Source organism: Bombyx mori, chromosome 18, assembly GCF_030269925.1.
Source record: "Bombyx mori chromosome 18, ASM3026992v2".
Taxonomy (NCBI): domain Eukaryota; kingdom Metazoa; phylum Arthropoda; class Insecta; order Lepidoptera; family Bombycidae; genus Bombyx; species Bombyx mori.
The window spans coordinates 5,627,342-5,648,444 of NC_085124.1; the positions used below are offsets into that span (position 1 = coordinate 5,627,342).

At 33.7% G+C, this 21,103-nt stretch overlaps 1 protein-coding gene and 1 long non-coding RNA gene across 5 annotated transcripts; one reads left to right on the forward strand and one right to left on the reverse strand.

The window, feature by feature from the left end:
* Positions 1-671: 671 nt before the first annotated feature.
* Positions 672-16,067, reverse strand: LOC101740926 (REST corepressor 1). 4 transcript variants are annotated; one of them, XM_038017263.2, is made up of 11 exons: positions 15,759-16,067; positions 15,279-15,431; positions 14,986-15,200; positions 14,715-14,903; positions 14,192-14,287; positions 12,303-12,418; positions 11,957-12,188; positions 11,393-11,546; positions 9,967-10,119; positions 7,496-7,584; positions 672-6,591 (listed from the first exon to the last, which is right to left on the reverse strand). In XM_038017263.2, exons 1-11 carry the CDS (start codon positions 15,862-15,864, stop codon positions 6,499-6,501), a joined length of 1,596 nt encoding a protein of 531 aa, XP_037873191.1. In that variant the 5' UTR covers positions 15,865-16,067; the 3' UTR covers positions 672-6,498. The 4 variants fall into 4 exon arrangements, with proteins under 4 accessions (XP_037873191.1, XP_037873192.1, XP_012547681.1 ...); XM_038017264.2 differs by having other exon boundaries at positions 15,279-15,416; positions 15,759-16,062; XM_012692227.4 differs by lacking the exon at positions 14,192-14,287.
* Positions 16,068-16,820: 753 nt separating this feature from the next.
* Positions 16,821-20,003, forward strand: LOC134200552 (uncharacterized). Its single transcript, XR_009975520.1, has 4 exons — positions 16,821-17,588; positions 17,757-17,828; positions 18,285-18,405; positions 18,497-20,003. It is a non-coding gene; the product is annotated as an uncharacterized LOC134200552 (long non-coding RNA).
* The last annotated feature ends 1,100 nt before the right edge of the window (positions 20,004-21,103 follow it).

Sequence of the window (21,103 nt, forward strand, 5' to 3'; positions counted from 1 at the left end):
TGGCCAGCACTCTCCTGTCTATCGTATGACCTCCCTGACAAATAGTATACGTGATGAAATCGACATATTTGTTTGCCACGCTTCTCTAGCCTCACTTAAAATATGTTTAAGATCCGTGATCCACACTGAGCTGTAGACCAACCACATTTGACTTTGATTGAACATTTCCCTATTTTTTTATTATTATTATTATTTCTTTTATTATTATTATTATTATTATTATCATTTCTTATATTTATTGTTTTTTGCAAGTTTTTATTTGCAATTTTATTTTTCTCGTAGTTATAATGTTATTTGTCGATATGGTTAGCATATTCATAACCGTTCGTAAAAAAAAACCAGGAGAAACAGGCAAGTTGGTGGTATCCACACATGCGGGTTCACAAGACGCCCTACCTCCAGTACTTATAATATTATAAAACTTATAATATTACAAAACTTATAATATTATCGTATATTACAAAATAAATATGTATGTATGTGTCGTATGGTTTTTCGGATAACCAGAGTATATGTAATGCAAATTGCTTGGATATGTAATAATAATTATGTTTAATTTTTTATTAAGTGTGGATTCATATTTGGTACAGTTTGTGCGTGCGATCACAAGTAAACTAAGATAAAACAATGTACATGACATAGCATCTAAAATAAAAATAAAACACAATTAATATTCGTACCTATCTCTTTATTGATAATTCTTCAACTCAAAACGTACTTATTAATATTCGGAAATATTACTTAAACCACTATTTGTAAAAACCGCAGCCGTGTTAGTTAATAAGAAAAGAAACATTTTTAATAAGAAAGAAATAATTGAGTCTTAACTTAATCATAAATTAATAATTTCATTAACCGATTATCATACTTAATATACAGAACACAATACTCCTAATAAATAATTTGTAATTTATAAGACTACAAGCTACAGGCAGCATCAATAAATAAGATGACCTTATTCTCTGGACCTCTTTGGACTGATTACAAAAAGATCAAGATAGTGCTTCTTTAGGTATATGAACGAAAAAATTAATATTGTGTTGAATTAACAACAATCGCCTGTTTTTATTCATTTATCCTTTACCTAATTTTTTTTTATTTTTCACTCACCCAGGAACTCTATTTTAAACTGGACCGAATCCTTCATCATTTTGGATTTATTTACTACAACTTATTTGAGATAATGAATGGAAAATAAAGAAAGTCTTGTAAATGAACTAAGCCCATACAATTAACTTTATGTATCGAATTATACGCATTGAATAAAAACAATAAAGAAAAGACATTCGGTAACCTAAATATTATTTATCAGTCGTGTTCGTTATGTTATTAGCAATGGGTGATTTATGGAAATATTTATATTAATTGTATTATTACTATTAAGGCTTTTTTATTAGTCATTCTGTTATTACTTTGCAAATGCTCTCAAGTAATCTAAATAACTTCCGATCCTTTAGGTATTAAAAGATCCACTATATTTTTACATTGTTTTTTTTTGCATCGTAGTCGGAATAGCTCGCCGAGAGTGTAGCCAAGCCGCTTGTGCACATTTGTATTTTGAGTATTTATATATTCTACACTTTTATTTATCGAAATGATTAACTCAAAAGAATCAAAAGTTACCCATTTTAACTGTGTAACCAACTTCGGTAACCGGAGTATCACATGTCTTAGTGCCTTACTATTAACGTTTGCACAAACCTTGAATTTTGATTAGGGATTCATGTCTAAAACAAAGCAAGCTTGTTATACCGAATGAGTGTTGTTTTCCGTTAACATTGATGCAGTATATTCGTTTGGGGTACTTGGGGAAAGTTCCTCCACACGCTTTCTTGTGAAAATCCAAAAAAAAACTTAAGATTCAGTGTTCGTAAATTCCTCAAGGTTATCATCATTCCCTGAGAGAATACTCGATCGTAATTTTCGGATAATAATTACGTAAAAATAAAAGGTACATAAAAATTATTGCCCGCGGCAATATTAGGCGGACCGTCGACCCTAAGTTCTTCTATACCTACATTATTTTCAGAAGAACTATAACTCGCTCCTGGCACATTATCCATTCACAGTAGGCAAACAGACAGTTATAACAAAATGTAGGAAGTATTTTATGCAAAACCAATCAATCACTATTTTTATCGAATATCATAGATTACCTACCTTTCCGCACTCGTGGATAACACTCAAAGCCGCGTGTACAGAAACGCGTCTTAATAATGGGCCTAAGGAAGCCTTATGTTCTTCCCCAGAATTCAAATTATTTCTATAACGAATTTCGTTAAAATCCATTGTGCTTTGCACATGACAAAGTAACAGACAGGGTTACTTTAATATTTATGATATTAACACGTTGAACGCCATCCTGTCCACCGGTGGGCCTGGCGTACTATACCATTCGGGCCAAGCCTCAATCAGGGAATCAGTAATTTTCATCAAATTGAGATTTTCATTCTAAAATTTATAAAATGCGATAATTTGCGATAATAATGCGATAATAATTTTTATGCGTTCAATTACTACCTGTTCATAGATTCAAGAAAACTGTCAAGGAACGATTGTGCAACAAGGCATATTATAAAGTTAAGGATTATTTACTAGATGGCACTACGTGGGGGGAATGAGACGCTCGCTCCTGGCCTTTTCATTTTTCATTATTATTATTATTATTTTAATTGTATTTTTTGACTTGTTTTTTCTTTTATTGTGAATATTTCTATTTATTTAAAAAAAAGAAAATATTTGAGAAAAAACAAAAAAAAAGCCCGCTGAGTTTGTTTCGCCGGTTCTTCTCAGGACTGTGGCTTTTTTTGGAACTGGTGGTAGAGTTAACATTGTTATTTGTATTTTGACATTCAACAAGTGTGTCATACTGACATCTAAGTTGAAATAAATGATTTTGAATTTTGAATTAGCACGGCAGATAAAAATTTGCGACTTTTACCGTCTAGTTTTTAAGATATTATAAAAGGCTATATATAGGCAGTGCCTAGTGTGGAGAGTTTTTAGCAAACAGTTATATGTACATGTTTTCAAGGTTAATAAATAAATTATTAAATTAATTATTATAATTTTGATAAAAACTACCATTTTCTATTGGATTTGAAAACCACGCCGTTCGCTTCGGCTCAAGGGCCACGCGGCTCACGAGTGACCCTCATGGCCCGAGCGGTTCAGTAAGATAAGGCTCACCCGTGAGCACCGTAGCCTGTATGAGAATACTCGATTTTAATACGTTTTTATTAGCTTCAGACAGTATGTATGTATGTTTGTAACGGAATCTTTGAACATGATTTTGACCCCCTTCAAATCGTCGGATTAACTCGAAATTTGGTATACTTATTAAGGACCGATGACAATTCAATATTAAAAAATAAAATAAAAAATTTAAATTCAACTAAAAAATGAAAAATAAATAATAGTTTAAAAAAACTAACAACATACGTTTTTATAGAAAATCCAAAAAATATAAAATAAATTTGCATTAAAAATAGTGTAAGAAAAAATGATTTTATTCTAAAAAAGCGTGGAGTGCTTTTCAGGATAAATTATCAAAATAACCCTTCTACTCATATCTGTTCATAAAATATTTATAGCTACTGATACCATGCACGCCAAGCTTTTTTATAATAAAATCATTTTTTCTTACACTATTTTTAATTCAAATTTATTAAAATTTATTTTCTATTTTTTAGTTGGATTTTCTATAAAAGTGTATTTTGTTAGTTTTTTAAAACTATTATTTGTTTCATGTGGCGTTCAACGTGTTAATATGGATTTACATAATTTTAAAATTAACTACACGTACCGAAACCGGACAGTTGTCGTTATTAAAAATTGCCACGTAAACTTTACGAATCGCTGTCGAGCGCAACTTGACCACGTGTGACGTCATTAGAGGCCAAAATTTACAAGCTACAATATCATGCACAGTTTAAACAGAACGATTCACCGTTTTCTAAATGTACAGAGTGAATTAAACACTCCGATGTATCTCGCGTGATGTTCAGCTGTGACGTACCCATATGTGACGACACGAGAGGACGGACTACATAATAATATGTACGTAAACTCAGAAGCAAGACCTAACAACGACATAATTTTGAGTAGTTAATTATTTTCATAAACTTGTCCGACAACAAATTTATAAAAGAACAGTATAAAGATTATAACATCTGGCAGATAGTTCGAATTTATTTTCTTTTTCTTTTTGCGTTAGATAATTCTAAAATTACGGAAAAACTCAAACTTATAAATTTTTATTTTGAATTTACAGAAAACTTTTCGTTTTAATTTTTTTTGTAGCTTTGATTAGTAGAGTAGTGTTGTTAGGTGGTAACAGGAGAGTCCATAAACATTTACAACGTAAATACCGCCACCCACCTCAAGACATGAATACTAAGGTCTCAGTTTTAACAGTACAACGGCTGCCCCACCCTTCAAACCGAACCGCGTTACTGCTTAACGGCAGAAATAGGAAGGGTAGTGGTACCCACCCGCGCGGACTCACAAGAGGTCCTACCACCAGTAATTATGCAAATTATAATGGAATTACGAGATAAACCTAAAATAGTCTAACAAAACCTTAAAACATCGGTAACAGAAGTTGGGGCCCGTTTTATTATTTAAAATCATTTTATCCGTGATGCTAATGAACTAGTAGATTACGCTAGAGACGAAAACACTAAATACCTTAACTAATCATAATAAAATACCACTAATCTTATTAAAAACAAAATATTGTAACTGTAAACTTAAACATTTTCCTAAAATCACACTGTTTTCTATGAGAGCTGAGTACAAAAATATTTTATCTATTTGATTCTAATCTAATATTACAGGAATCTGTTTTCACGCTATAATTTTTGAAGTTATAACACTTTTATGTTTGTAAATATATAAGAATATCTATCATCATACTTTTATTTAACATATATTCTGATTTAATTCGAGGTAAATGCAGTTTTGTTTGAATCTAAATTTATAGATTATATGTGATAAAAGCCTATTTATTCAAAGACACAATTTTTGAAAATATACAAGTACTTACACACTAAGATACATTAAAGTATTAGCTAAAGTTGATTTCGTCTAATAATCAATTAATATAATAAATACTTACATTGTACCGCCAAAAAGAGCAGAAAATCAATTATTTTCTAATGTTAACATAACTCTATATCAGAGGAAAGCATGCAAGTATATTAAACGAGTAAAAAATAATGTCAGTGAATCCTAATATAATAATTACAAGTTATTGCTGATGTTTAAACTAGATGCAGTGTTTTTCTTTTTTTTTTGTTATGATAACAAAATAGGTAATATACATACCTATTATTCGTTGTAGCTATAAATGTAAAAATTGGTAAAAACATGTCAATCCAGCACCAACCGCATCTCGGGAAAACCCCTTTAATATATTATCATCTTGCTGAACTGTTCATTACTATTTCAAAAACCTACCAACAATTATGGATATTTAGTAAAAATCTTAATTTAAAAGCGAATATTTACAAGTCCATCGATTTCCAATCAGTATACATTATCGTTTTGTTATTTACCACATTATGGAAATTGCTTATTGCGTCAATGTCCTCCGATAATAACGGTGTTTACTCGCGCAACCGACATTCATATTAATTCTACTCTGTACGCTATCACAATTTATTGCTTATTGAGATGATGACATACTTAAAATTATGAATTAGGCACTAGATAATGGAAAGCATTATTATTATTATTTTTATACTTAATTCGAACGGAAAGCTAATACAGTCACACGAATGACCGTCTCTATAATCATACATATTATATTAGAACATACATGTACATGTATTGAATTTCAATAAACCACTTTTACATATAGTTGTTTAAAATCTTTAAATTATTTTCAATTGTTATATAGATATTTTTTTTGAAAATTTACATAGTAACATCTAGTTACTTGCATTTCCTAAATAAAAACTATTAAATGTTGTTTACAATATGACCATGATAAGAATAAGATTAGTCTTTCTCCATTGTGGTTCCAAAACTGTAATAGGAATGATTATACCCATTTAGACTTTAACATTGCATTAAAGTCACAGTAAAACATATTATTACTGTAAATTTCAGTAATATTAGGAATATTAATGACCATTTGTGTTTCAATCATTTTGTGACCATTAGACATTTGGTCAAATGGTCACAAAATGATTATCATTCCCATTCTTATTTAAACAAATCCTAATGTATTATTTTGGATGAATTTTCCAAATTCTACATTGAGTGATGTTATTGAAAAAAAACACTCCACTTTTGTATTAAAATCAAATAAAACGGTAAATAAATATTAAGTTAAACCTTTTTTTTTTGTTCAAAGCGGAATTTTTGAATGTTCATAAAAATTTATAAATTGTTTCACTTTTCTGTCTTTTACGTTTAATCATTCTGACCGTTAAGGCCATTAGGAAATTGTCATTTCCTCACGCGTAGTGGAAAAGTGGTGGTGGGCGCTGATCACTTGGATGGTTTGTGTTTGGGCGGAGTCGTGGGAGGACCGCCCTGTTCAGCCGAAGCACCCAGAGCCACTCCTTCGCTATCCACCTCTGTCTGAAATGTTAATATTTATGATGAGCTTTTGGTCGATAGTTCCAGTGGTTAGTGGCCATAGGTATGGTAGAGGAAGAAGAGGTCGATCGAAGAAGACATGGATGACGGCTGATAGAAGAGAATTGGAAAGAAAAATTAGCTGTGCCGATCTCACCTAGTGGGATAAGCTGGAGAAAAAGATGGTTAGTGACCATAAATACTGTACACAGTAGATCCCCACATGCAGTTAGTGTCTAAATATATTGGTTTTACTTTTGTGAGTTAGTCGATATTAAGAAACCAAAGGACTCTTTTATTGCGCAGACATTTACAAGGAACTATGTTCTGGCTCAAAAACGAATACCTCACTGATCACACCTATCATAACATAACAATAAAAGCACAGTTATAAAGCAATGTTCCAAAAATGTAGGTAGATGCTTCTAAACCAATGTTCCAAAAACAAAGGTAGATGCTTCTAAACCAATGTTCCAAAAACGAAGGTAGATGCTTCTAAATCAATGTTCCAAAAACGAAGGTAGATGCTTTTAAATCAATGTTCCAAAAACGAAGGTAGATGCTTCTAAATCAATGTCCCAAAAACGAAGGTAGATGCTTCTAAATCAATGTCCCAAAAACGAAGGTAGATGCTTCTAAATCAATGTCCCAAAAACGAAGGTAGATGCTTCTAAATCAATGTCCCAAAACTGAAGGTAGATGCTCCTCAAATTACGTCACCAAAAAGTCGCTCTCTAAAAGTTTTAGATAACCTATTTGTGGTTTATCTTAACGTGTCTGACGCATCTGTAGGCTGCGTTTAGAGCACAGTCAATCTTAGCTTCAGGACTATGTTTTTAACTAAGTACCTTAGTTTCGGCTTCTTTGTATGTGTCACATTGACATCTTTAAGGCGAACTTTACTTACTTTCTCGTCTTTAGAAGTCGTCGGTGACGCCGTGCCGTTCTTAGCGTTGGAGCTGTCGGCTGTGTCCGCAGACTCGGTGCTTGTTGTACCTGCCACACAAATATGACATAACGTCGTTGTCAAACCAAATACTGCTATAGATTTTTTGGCGGGAACGCGAGAAGCGATGTTGTGTGATTTGTTTTATTTTGTCTATTTAGTGTTTCTTCAGGTTTAAATGTGTAATAACGGTGGTTTATTATCTGTGAAAGTGCACAAATGTGGGAAAATGAAACAAAGGCGCTGGACGTAACTTCTCGAGGTCCTCCAAAAAGTCCATTGAAAAAATTTCAGTAAATAACTACCATTTTACTGAGATTATATTTCATCCTATATCGTCTCATCTCATTTCGTTTCATTTCATCCCAGTTGATTAATTTCTCAAATTAATCATCTTCATTTCATTTCACTCCATACTATCCATATTTTTCATAAAAATAAGAATATAAATTAAAATAAAACATGACTAAAGGTCTTAGTTAGTTAGTTAAGCAGTCATAAAATCCCTTAAAAAAACTGCTATGTTCACTTTTTGAGATTTTTACATTTTGACCTTTTCGTATAGTTCACAGCCTTATCTACGGTATAAAAAAAAACGGTTATGTGTCTATCTATAGCTTTAATAGTTATGTATAGCTTTCATTTGTTAGTTTCTTAAAAATTCTCTTTCATATAAAATTTTATACGAAAATGGTTTTTACTCGTTAATTCAAAATTGAGTTTTTGCACATAGCAGATTTTGGTTTGACAGCGACGATAAGCAATATTATTATCATTTTTTATTTATTCATAACACTTCATGTAAAATTTACATTGGCGAACTTAATGCCTAACGTATTCTCTAGCAGTCAACCAAGATAGTGCAGAGTAAATAAGGGTAGGTGCAATGAAATTTATATTAAATTACAAATACATACAATTCCAATTCAAAATCATTTATTTCAACTTGGATGTCATCAAAAACACACTTGTTGAATGTCAAAATGTAAATGAAAATGTTAACTCTACCACATACATACCATATTATATACATACAATTATGTATATATATAGATATATGCACATACACATATAGTAGTTTAAACAGTATTCAAAGGAATACATTAATAAATTCACTTAACAAATAACTTGATTTCAACTTAATAAATTCATGACGATATTAATAGTTTATTAGAGGAAAATGGCTACATTTCGCAGTGAATTGTGAGAAATATGAAATACACAAATGACACTACTCGCTCACCAGTCGTAGTGTGATTATGTTACTTGTTATTATAAGAATAACTAACGTTTTAGTAGAAGGTATCATTGTTGTATATTTACTTTTATCATATTTACAGAATTTCATATCTATTTATTTTGTTGAATTTTGATGAGAGAGGTTCACTCAACCAACTGCAGTGTTTTGTATCAGTGATAAAATTAATTTACTTATGGGGATCTGAGGTGTCAGTTCATTTTGTAAAGGGGTTGTTTTGCCCAAAATGATTTGGGACACCGTAATGTATTATATTCTACTTACTACAGTTCTATGAATTCACTAAGAACCGATTTTGTATCATACAATTTTAATGTAAATTAACATATTGTCCCTATTAAAATTTACACATTCCACTTCTCATGGAATGTATGAATGCCTGAACTATTTTTATTGCTTAGATGGGTGGACGAGCTCACAGCCCACTTGGAGTAAAGTGGTTACTAGAGCCCATAGACATCTTCAACCTAAATCCGCCACCCACCTTGAGATATAAGTTCCAAGGTCTCAGTATAGTTACAACGGCTGCCCCACCCTTCAAACCGAAACGCATTACTGCTTCACGGCAGAAATAGGCGAGGTGTTGGTACCTACCCATGCGGACTCACAAGATGTCCTACCACCAGTAATTACGCAAATTATATTTTTTCGGGTTTGATTTTTATTACACGATGTTATTCCTTCACTGTGGGAGTCAATCGTGAACATTTGTTAAGTACGTATTTCATTAGAAAAATTGGTACCCGCCTGCGGGATACGAACACCGTTGCATCGCTACATACGAATGCACTGGACGTCTTATCCTTTGGGCCACGCCGACTTCTCAATACGGTACTACAACCGATACGTAGACATCGTGTCTCGTATAATGTCTACAGGTTTAACTGTAGGAATCGATTAGTTCAAAACTAAGTTCTAGTTTAGAATTGAGATTCATATTGTTCCGAGCGTTATTTACTGGTGGTAGGACTTCTTGTGAGTCCGCGCGGGTAGGTACCACCACCCTGCCTATTTCTGCCGTGAAACAGTAATGCGTTTCGGTTTGAAGGGCGGGGCAGCCTTTGTAACTATACTTGAGACCTTAGAACTTGTATCCACTCCAGTAACCACTTAACACCAAGTGGGCTATGAGCTCGTCCACCCACCTAAGCTATTAAAAAAAATATATATTTACCAGCTTGAATGTGATGAGTGTTCCCACGCTCCGCCTCGTGTTCGCGTACGACCGCATCCAGGTTGTATCGACGTCGGTATGAAATGAAGAATGACCGCACGTGCGCTTCGGTCTTGGTCCCAAGGGTCTCGGCGATGGCTTGGAAGTCCCTTCCTGTAGTACATTTAGTCAATTTTATATAAATTCCTACCTATTCTGAAAGTCTTGAGAGGCTATTTCAGCTTCGCCTTGACGTGTAGATGAGCTCACGGGGCTCAAACCGGAAGTGTTGCTAACACTAGCCCTAGCAAGAGCAGTGCTTCGCTTCCACTGAGAAGATCCGGCGAGAAACTCAGTGGACTGTGCCTATGGGTTTATTTACTCATCGAGCCCACCGTCGCAAGTACAGTGACCGGGAAAATTTTACTAGTGACTAAGCAATGTAGGTAGTCGCACAGACAAAGACGTCTCTAGCATATTTAACGCCCGTGTGCAATCACTACCCTAGCGCCGTCTAGTATGGAATACGAATTTAATAGATTCGTTGGAAAGTGCCAACGGAGTCTGCACCATACGTAAAGCCGCCTCTACGTAATGGGGCGACTAAAGGAATCACACGAAAATAGACAGCAACGTTCTCGCAGTATATACAACGTTCAACACGTTCATATACAACGTAACGTTCTTGTAGGATTACTGGTGGCTCGGAGGCCCTTCCAGTTCCACCAGGACAGGTGGGCGAGCAGAGGCTAAGCCAGGAGGGGTGGGATTTGCTAACAGCTACCCGAGTGCCTCCGAAGGAGACCTAACAACTCATGAGCAACTGCTTCGCGAATGAATCTACTACCGGATCGGAATCGTGACCCGTTGAGAAGATCCGGGGAGAAACTCAGCGAGCTGATGCATGGGTTAGGTTGCACGTCGATCCCTGTGTCGAATTCGACGAGTACGGTTACCGAGGTCCCTAAGCCTGCTCCTAGTGTTAGAGCTGAAGGCGTCTAAGGCAAAGGTTATTGGATCTGATGGATCCGTAAGGACGCGTCTAGGGCGTTGACGATGACTGGCTCCTGCATGGTACTGCGATCGTATTAATGGGTCCATTATACTTATTTCTGTCGTGAAACAATCGTACAACGAGCAATCGTGAGCAAGACTGAAACTGCCGTTTCAGTCTTCAAATTGAAAAGCACGAATTTAGTTTAGTTTACTTAGCGAATTCAAAACAAATTAGACTTCAATATCGTGTTTCAAGATGGGTGTGGCGACACTCAGGTTTATGTCTATCGGCTCCGGTGATAACTTAACACTCGGTGGACTGTGAGCTCGTTTTCCCGACTCTGAATTTTGCACAGCATTTTTGATTTCATATGAAAGACTTATTTGTCACGTACAAAATTTATTTTGTTACCGCCACAGCAAAGGGAGTTCTCCAAGATAAGTTCCTTACCGTACTTTCTTACTGCAGTAACGGCCATGAGTAATTCGTCATTTGTCCAACGTGAATTTATCTTGGCAGGAGGCTCGCCAGGACGGTAATCCTCCACTCCAGTATCGCCAACTTTGCGTTTCATGGCGCTCAATTGCTGCTTGTTTTGTTGTACCTTTAGATAGAAAATAATGAAAAAAACGAATTTAATTTCTTAATATTTCCATTGGTTTCGATATCGATTATGCATCTAAGATCTATGTCGGGATCTAACTGGACCAGCCCAACTAATGAAGCAAGGCGGACATGGGCTCGGTTTTGTAAAAGCCAATTTCTAACAAATATAACTAATGTGTGCAGAATAATTTCATATAAATGATCACCTAAACTAGACTTACTTTTTAGACGATTAGCATTTTAATCTACAAATCAAGTCTAAACCTATACAAAGTGCGCTTTCTCACGTTACGTCACACGACCTCCTAAAAAAACAAAGGACTTATTTTGATTAAAAATAGTGTTAACATAAGATGAGAATGTTTCTAAGGAGGCTAGGTAGCGAGGTATGGCGAGATACGGTCTTACTTGTCTTTTTAAAGATATAATTTCTCTGTCCATTGATTTGAGTATGGCTTCGCCCTGATTGATAAGCCCGGGCTGCGGAAGTTCACCAGGTTGAGGACCGGTCGCCATCGCGACGAGATCATCGTGATTGATGTAAATGCCGCGAGGTAGCCGATGTTTGAACCGCTGTTGCTTTGAGCCGGGACCGCGTCTGCCCGAGGGCCCGCACAATGGTCTCATCGTTCCCGTGCGTCTGTCACATCACAACACGACGGCAACATTCAAACAAACAATTTCATTTCTCTCTCAAACGTTACATGCAAGTGTCATTGTACGGTATGGAGTTAAAGAAAGTCATGTTACCGACCTGGCGTGCACGAGGCATGCCTGACATAACTTGTGGGAGTTGTGCGGCGTGGTGTGAGTGCACTGAATGCCGCACACGGAGCACCACTTGCCCGCGCCCTCGCCGCCGCCCTCGCCCTAAACCCCAATATACACTTTACATTCTTGCCTCTGCCACATCCAGTTAATAACTAATCTATGTAACGATGGACAATACACAAACATTATCTCACACACTTCTTTTAAAAACCCGTTAGAATATTATATGAATCTATCTGCACACATTAGATTATAATACCAATACCGTCTCATCTGGGGCTGTTAAAGGAAGCATGCGGGAGCAAAAGGTAACAGGGAAGGAGTAAGGTTTACACAAATACAAAATACAACAACACCACACGTCTCAATTACATCATAGGTATTCTGAATCCTACTAATCATGAAACAACAACTTATACTCAGGTTTTTTCGATTCGCAGACGGTATTAAAACTACTTTTACGGAGAGTCACATGAATCTTACACGACAAAAACCATTTGGTAATTCATTTTGGTAGAAGTCAATCTAGGTCGTGGAGCTTATTGTGAGCCTACACGGGTTGATGACAATATATATCAGTTTGGCTGAAAGGTGTGGTGGGACACCAGTCATCTAACCCGTGCGTGTCGTATAAGGGGACTAAGGGATCCATATAAGAATAAGTAGAAGCGTTCTGAGCGACATGAGTTCTGGTTTTAGCTTTAAAAGTAGTTTTAATCATAAAATCAATTGTGAACTAGAATTAAGGAAAACGAAAAAAGCACAAAAAAAACATTTGCTTGACAAAGCTATCCTTTCTAAGTTAATTTTCATAATAAAACTGGAGGTTTTATAAGTGGCTTTGAAGAACCTTTTTTTAATGTAAATAATTATTTAGAGAAAAATGCAGAGCACTTGGTAAACTTTAAGAATAAGCAATGATGTAGGCAAAACAGGTATAATTTATTCGCTAAGTAACTAAAAGCTAACATAACATAGACATTTAAGCAGCTCTACCGTTAAGTTGTTGTCGGTTGTATATTTATATTCACAATTAATGGATTCAATGATATGCTATCGACAGACAATGGGAATGAAAGCATTTTGTTTTCTTGAAGAAGTAATGCTTACTGGTTTAACAACTTTTGAAATTTGACTTAATTTTATCCTTTAGTATAAGTCAAACTAGTGGCTAAAATATTTGAAAGGCACTAGATTTGACCTTTAAATTTTACTTTTACTTTTAGTTTAAATATTCATCACTTCAGTTGAAAATTATTATTTAATGATTTTACAGACATATCCAGTATAATAGCTGCTAATACATAATTGTAAAATTTACAAGACAAAATTGACATATTTCGATCACATACAGCATTACATTATTTATTTATGTGCTTTAGACTTTATTATTTAGGTAAAAATACTGTTAAAAAAATATGACAATAAGTACAGATCTACAGCTTTATGTAATGCAGTTGACATCTCAAGATAAAAATATACTTATTTAGAAATTGTTTTCAATTGAATCTGACGCCCCTGTTAATTACATCATGATTTATGACATCACACATATTAATATGTGTAATATGTGTAATGTCATTCTTCCTTTCCCCATTTCGAAAATTTTACTTGTTGCCCTTCACAAGTAAGTTGTTAATACTTTACAACAGCTGCTGTAAAATGTTGCTGTTTTTCAGACATGTTTTTTTGCAACGTTTTCTGGTACAATGAAAATAGTACAATTGAACAATCCCAATTGATTTACATTGAAAAGAATACATCTAATCTTTATGTGACACATGACTCAACAATAGAGAAAATAGAATGAAGACACTGAGCATGAAATGTATTAGTGATTGTTGCAGGACTGGTTGGGACCTGCACACCCACCTGGGTGGCGGGCCCCGTTCGGCTGGCACGCTGCAAAGCCACACTCCTTGCTGCATACTTGCCTCCCCGAACTATACCACGGTGGACAGTCCACTTCTGTCATACCAAGACATCACATACTTATTAAATTTAATCTATACTATTGTCAAGCATACTTATCATATCTTAGGTTATCATAGGTCAGCCAAACCTATGGCAGAATCAGACTGACTTTGTATTTCACTACCTAGAAATCTTAATTAGTATCTAATATGCTATCTTCATTATGTTCATTGGCACTACCTATAGTAAAATGCTTGATTTGATTGTTAAAATGATATATGATAATTCACAACTACTCTGCATTCTCATTTTTAGACATTCACATTTGTATTAGAATATTTTTGTCAAACAGCAATTCACTTATTCTGATATTTGAAATACCAATTGTTTCCTCTTGTTATTCCTTGCAAGCCTAATTTGGCAAATAAACAAAAACTAGCATTAAAATGTTGAAAATTTTACTGGAGAAGATGTAACATACCTTTTCATCATTGTCAGATTCTTTGTCTGAGCCGCCAGGTTCAGATGTAGTCCCAGACTCTTTTTTTCCAGACCCTGAGCTTGCAGCATTTCGCCCTTCACCAACAACATCCATTAAGGAAGTACGTGCTCTTGTTTTCTTCCATGAATAATAGTATTTGACTAAAGATGCAATAGATTTATCTGGAAGCTGTGAATAATTTACAAATTTTTACTTTTATGCTCAAAAAATGTTCACCTTCTTAATATTGGCACTATACTTGAACACTAACCATTTGACGTATTCGATGAAAGCTTTTACCATGAAACTGAAAAGCTTGTTCAAATAACACCTTGTCCTCCACTGTCCACTCATCAGGAAATGGTGTGAAGTTTGCAAGATCCAATGATGCACGATTAAGATCATGCTTGTGCCAGAAGAGCATACCAAGAGCTTGTTCACCATTATAACCATATTTTTCTTTAGCTGTTGTAATATATTCATCCACTAGAACAAATTCAAACCTATTTGACAAAACACCAAACAAAAACAGCACTTAAAATCATCAAGGAAGGCTTTACTTACATTTGATATCAGCTATCTCAGTAGTTGGCGACCAGACAAGCAGAGCCCTATCAGAAATTAAGTCTGGTCTTCTTGCTTCAACTGGTTCCAATTCTGGACAGACTGCTTGGTAATCCCGACCAACCCGAATCTTTTCGGCTGCAAACGGTACTACTGCTTGGTTTTACGTTACATTTGCGGATGAGATGAACGCAGCATGAAGGCGATGATGGTTAGCATAAAACAAAGCATGAAAACAGATGAGCAAAGACAGTCACCAATATGTTAGTTTATATTGTTAATACATACAGTTATTTAAGTAGTAAGGTGTTAAAGTACCCAAATATAAGTAAAGGCGTCATAAACAATAAACGCTTCCCATATTATAACACAGCCGTAAATGACACGAAGAGCACCCGTCACGCAAACGAGTTTTTTTTGTACTCTTTATTTAAAATTATGTTAAGCATATATTCACATCCGATAATCCGAGAATCATACCATTTTCTTCATCCGAACTTGAATCTGGACTTCCATGACCATTGGGGCTTGGCCCCCTTGACCGCTTCCCGTTTCGAACATCATTACTTCGTTCTGCTAGAACCATGATTTATCCCAAAAAATACAATTATCACTTGTTTACGGAGCAATGAAATAGTTTATTTCTGTTTTTCACTATTAAAGCTAAAGAGATAACAAGAAAGGAAGAAAGAACTTCGCACTAAAATTCAAACGTGATTCAAACCACCGCATCAATAAATTGACAAACGACTACTGAATTCACTGGGTCATTTCATAACGTCTGTACTGTGTTTAAGGTCTGGCGCAGGGGGGTGCAACTCTCATACAAAGGAAAATAACATACAACTAGCGTCATCTTACTCCTGTGGCGACGTCATTTTTGTAACTTTTAGGCATTAATGATCTAATAAACTCACTAGATGGCAGATATGAGTTCTGACTCAATAAAAAATGTAGCGTACTTTGAAGCAGTGCTTCCACTTTTAGGGAATTCTCCCTTTTTTAGGGAAAAATAGCTGATATTTTGGATGATAAAGACAATTTAAAAAATACCAGGATTTAGGATATTTCGGGGTAAAAAGCAAAGCCTATACTAGTAACTGTTGTGAATTTTAAAATAAACGATAATTAAAGTAAAACAATGAACATTTTATTTTATGGAGAGAGAATGACATTAAGTCGAGTTGACAAGTAAAAGAATAAAACAGAGTTGTGTATAAAAACTATAAAGGTTTGATTCAACAGTAACCCTCTAGTAAAGTAAATCATAGATTAAGCCACTGCTTTTTCTTAGGGATTCCCCAGAATCCCAATAAGTATAATCCGCCAAATTTTTATTTACCTATTTTCGTTGATGTCACCAGAACTTACTTGTATTGTAATATACAGGTACTTCATGTACCATGAAAGATTATCATGGTAATTTCATTTACGAAAACCTTGCAATTGTCATTTCACTTTTGCTAGCAGTTCCTTCTTCAAAGACTGAGGTGGAAAGATTATTCAGTGTTCTCAAATTAAAAAAAAAAATGTGTGCGTGTACTAGTGTACACACGTAAGAAGTGAAACTTGTTTATGGCCTTATTTTTCGAAAAATGATCTACATGCAACTTTCTAGAAATTGGTTAAATAAAGTTAAATTAGATAAAGTTTAAACAAAAGGATTTTATTATCATAGACATGAATACAAAAAAGTTAAATTAGATAAAGTTTAAACAAAAGGATTTTATTATCATAGACATGAATACAAAACAGATGGCGCGTAACGGAAAAAAGTGACGCGTAACCGAAAAATGTGACGGTAAATTTTTTTCCAACGCCGATAAGGAAGTTTCACTTCAACTGACAAAAGAAACAGGCTTTCTAATGAAACCCTGAACGGCTTGCTTCATAGAAAGTTCCCAACTTTGCCAGCAAACAATTGCTCAATTTTAGAACCGAACAGTGTTAGGTTGTGCAGCAAAAGAATATAAAAGCAATGCGTCGACTTCCTTGAAAATTCTAATCCTATAGATCTATGATCTTCTGGGGGCGTTTATATTATATATACCTACATTAAATAATATGCTGTGGTTTATTTTCTGTATTTTATTTACGCTTTCTATATAAAGGATTTATGAAAGTTGTCTAGGAAATTTTAGGGTAAATTCAAAAGAAACTAGGGTAAAATGTGTTAAAAAAAACGTAAGTGGAAACACTGCTTTGAAGTTTTCAAAATTCCAGGGCCGTAAAACAATCTCAAAAAAAAAAAAAAGTTTTCAAAATGTCGTAACGATTTAATTTTTTAAATCGTTTTTTTTTGGTCTTGGTGTGAGTTATTTTACGTTGTAGTATTAATTTAGAGCAACTTTTAGCTTTATGAGAATATTAGACATTGAGAAACTCTGTTTTGAATTCTCTTTAGACATAACTTGGCTCCAATACTTTTTTCTTCGTTAGCGTTTCGTAAGCCTGTGTAACTATTTTCATTTCTTACAGAATGTTTATTATTAAAAATCAGCATGCCTCGAAGATCGAAAATGAAATGCTATTTCGGATGCCTTGATAACGGTGAGTTTACACTATTTTCCCGGTATATTATTTGCTAACAGAATTATTATTCATAATATAATTAAATGAATTAGCACCAACTAATGGTCCTTCCTATTTCTGCTGCCTAGCTATCATATATGTTAAGTTTTGATCAAAATAGTCGGTATTAAGTCTCGTACTATCACACACACACCTCAGATAATAAAATTGTCTCGAGTGGGTGGAAGTATTTATGTTTTGCAACTCAGCGTATTATATGCTTATTGTCAAGTGGGCCCGAACTAGTTTTTTGGAATGATCAATCAGTCATGCTTTCCTGTTTAAATAAAATACAGCACAATTGATCTCACATCCAAAGTTAGATGATGGCATTCACGTTTTGTTTCCTGGTGTTTGATAACTAAGTTACACCAAGTGGCCTGTGACCACGTTCATCCTTCTACCCAATATAAAATAATGTTTTTATTTTTGTAGACAAAGGTTTGATAATGACAAAATTTTATGGAAAAATTATAAGGAGCACTAAAATGTCTGAAACATGAAAAGATTGATGCACTATATTTGAACCAGAACGTGTTATGTAATATATTAATTTGTAAGTAAGATTACATTAACACTAAATTTTTCATGGTCGTATTTTTTCAATATTTGTTACATACTTAAGATACTTTGTTTCTCCGTTTCAGAAGAGAAACTGATTCAGCAAGGAATGTGAACTCTCAAGGGATCTTAATTTTTTTTAAATATGTTTATAATTGATAAATTAATAATTGAAATAGTTCATAAGAACTAAATTGATGCCAATTTTGTTTTAAAATAGGTTGTTTAGTTCTTATAGTTATAGTATTACGTTTGAATAGTTGTAATTAGTAAGTTAGTAATATATGAAAATACTGATATAAATTTTTGTAAATAACCTTTTGTAAATTCTACGAGAAGATGATTTTAATTAATGATCAAAAGTCAACGGTCTTTAAAAGCATTATTTGCAATTATTTAGATTAACTGTGGAATATATTTGCTAAGTTGTGTTTTCTGTATGAGCAGATATAAATGAAAATGCCCAAACATGATTATGTTTCTTACATTTTCATTATGTGAAATCAATATGCTTGTGACTGAGTATATTAATAATTTATTAAAACTTAAGTGATAGACAGCAACCCCTATTGCACTGCTGAAGTTTATAAGCACTGGTGACCACTTATCATGGGCCGGGTTGCGTGCTCGTCTGCTGTTGAGTGCAATAAAAATTTTCGAAACCCTTTCTATTATTTAGATGTAATATTAGTGTACATTTAATTTGGATTAAAAGATAAATTTACATTTTATGTTTGCATGTGTATGTTTATAATTCATTTGCATGTAACGAACACCAGTTTCTTTTGTAACAAAATGTAAACTAATGGTTTGTAATGAATGTAATTAACTTTAAGATGATTTTCTTTCAATCTGCTGTTTGTTTCATCTAGTATTACCAAAGCTAAAGCATCAGAAACGTCAGAATAGAAATAATTTAGATAGGGAATAAAAGTATAACTAATGTAATCATGTCTAAGATTACTATAAGCGTCATTAAGTACAAACTATCAATATTTAAGAGTACTTTAAATCATCATTACATTTTTTAAACATTTTTTGTTTTTCAAATCATGTAATAAAACGTTTGTGCAGAACAAAATGTCACATGTTATGAACATGATTGTGGGTTAATCGTTTCTTAAATTTCTAAATGTTTATAAGAATGCTAAGAATAATTTAGTATTCACTTTAGTGTGTGTATTATCTCTACAATGCTAGTATAAATGACAATTATTGTATGACGAAGCATAGGTAGTGTTTATAGATGTAATATTTTCATACAAGGTCATGATCTGTCACGATCAACTTTAAGCAAGAACTGCTATAGTTAAGAAACAAATTTATTAAATTTAATTCAAATTGTCTACTATGTTTGTAATGGAAAGCTGACATGTTTATATTTCGCACAAATGACTTAAGTGACATTGAATGATTTGATTATCTAGACTTAATTAACTTTTAGATAACTTTCGATTTAATGTTATTAAGTACTCTAGTAGGATTAATCTAGAGGAGTTATTGTTATTCGAAATTTTATACAATTGTACGTTCATACTATCTTTTAACAGTAAATTGTTTGTAATATAGGGAAATTAAATAGCTTACAGAGAATTACAGCTTTTTATTTAAAAAAACTGTTTTCTCTCTGTATGAAAAGGTCTTATCGATTAGAATGCTGAACACAATCAAACGTTCTTTAATATTTCATAAGTACTACCGGGAATTTCAGCGATTCTAAACGATAAGATTTTTTCATAAAGAGAGTTAATTATAAAAAATATTAAAATTACTAAAAAAAGCCACCTGGTGGGGGGTAGGGAGACTAATAATCGACAGCAGCGACGCCTGCTGTCCCGGGCTCTAACTAAAGCAAAAATAAAAATGAGAGTTGCGCATCTATCTCAAATATATTAAGTGTATAATCTATGGTCTGGCGTTCACTTTTTAATACCTATTTAGCAAAACTGTTCATTTTATTAAATTAATAGTTAAAACCCTTTTTAGGTCTTATTAGCTTCTATTTAATTAATTTATTTAATTATCAAACAATCTACTTTTAATCATATTTGGTTTCAAACTCCTAAAACTTGGCAATGCAAGCAGCAGTACAGACTTTAGATAATGTTCTAAGTTACAACTCTGTAGACAATAACTTGTAAATCGTACCTAAATCACAAAAAATAAAGCCAATTGCACGACGAACTGAAAGGATAACATGTAGAGGATCATTTCGTTATAAGGAAAAAAACCCCAAAGTACATAATATACTGAAATCTCAAATAAAAAAACAATACTAACTTCTTCGGTGTAGATTTCTATGCACAAGATGGCGCTGTGCTGGCTACATAGAGTTACTATTCTAACTGGAGTGCTTACTTCGTTTGACATAAAAACTAAAAATATACTTTATCTCTATGGCTTAAAGTTTATTTTTAAATAGCAAAAGATGTAAGGAAAAACGGTCTGAAAAGAGAATGATTATTAAGTGGTGGTGTCCCTCTCGCACATTTTACAAACAAAAAGCAGTGTTGCTAGCTTAGAGGATTTTCCATAAAATCTCGGAATTTGGACCCCCGTCTTAGTTATCAAAAATGGCTTTTAGTGGTTAGTGGATTTTTTAGTAGCTTGGGTGTTGTTGAAAATTATCGAAAAGGTTAAAATCAATCCACTTTACAGGATTTTAAACATTTTATGACAATAATATATCTAAA

Excerpts from the sequence above, each read along its gene's own strand:
- LOC101740926 (XM_038017263.2), bottom strand. The coding sequence starts at position 15,864 with ATGGTTCTAGCAGAACGAAGTAATGATGTTCGAAACGGGAAGCGGTCA. Across the intron at positions 12,419-14,191 it reads GAACGGGGCCCGCCACCCAG|GGCGAGGGCGGCGGCGAGGG; the intron begins GTGGGTGTGCAG and ends ATTGGGGTTTAG. Across the intron at positions 10,120-11,392 it reads TACTGCAGTAAGAAAGTACG|GAAGGGACTTCCAAGCCATC; the intron begins GTAAGGAACTTA and ends AATGTACTACAG.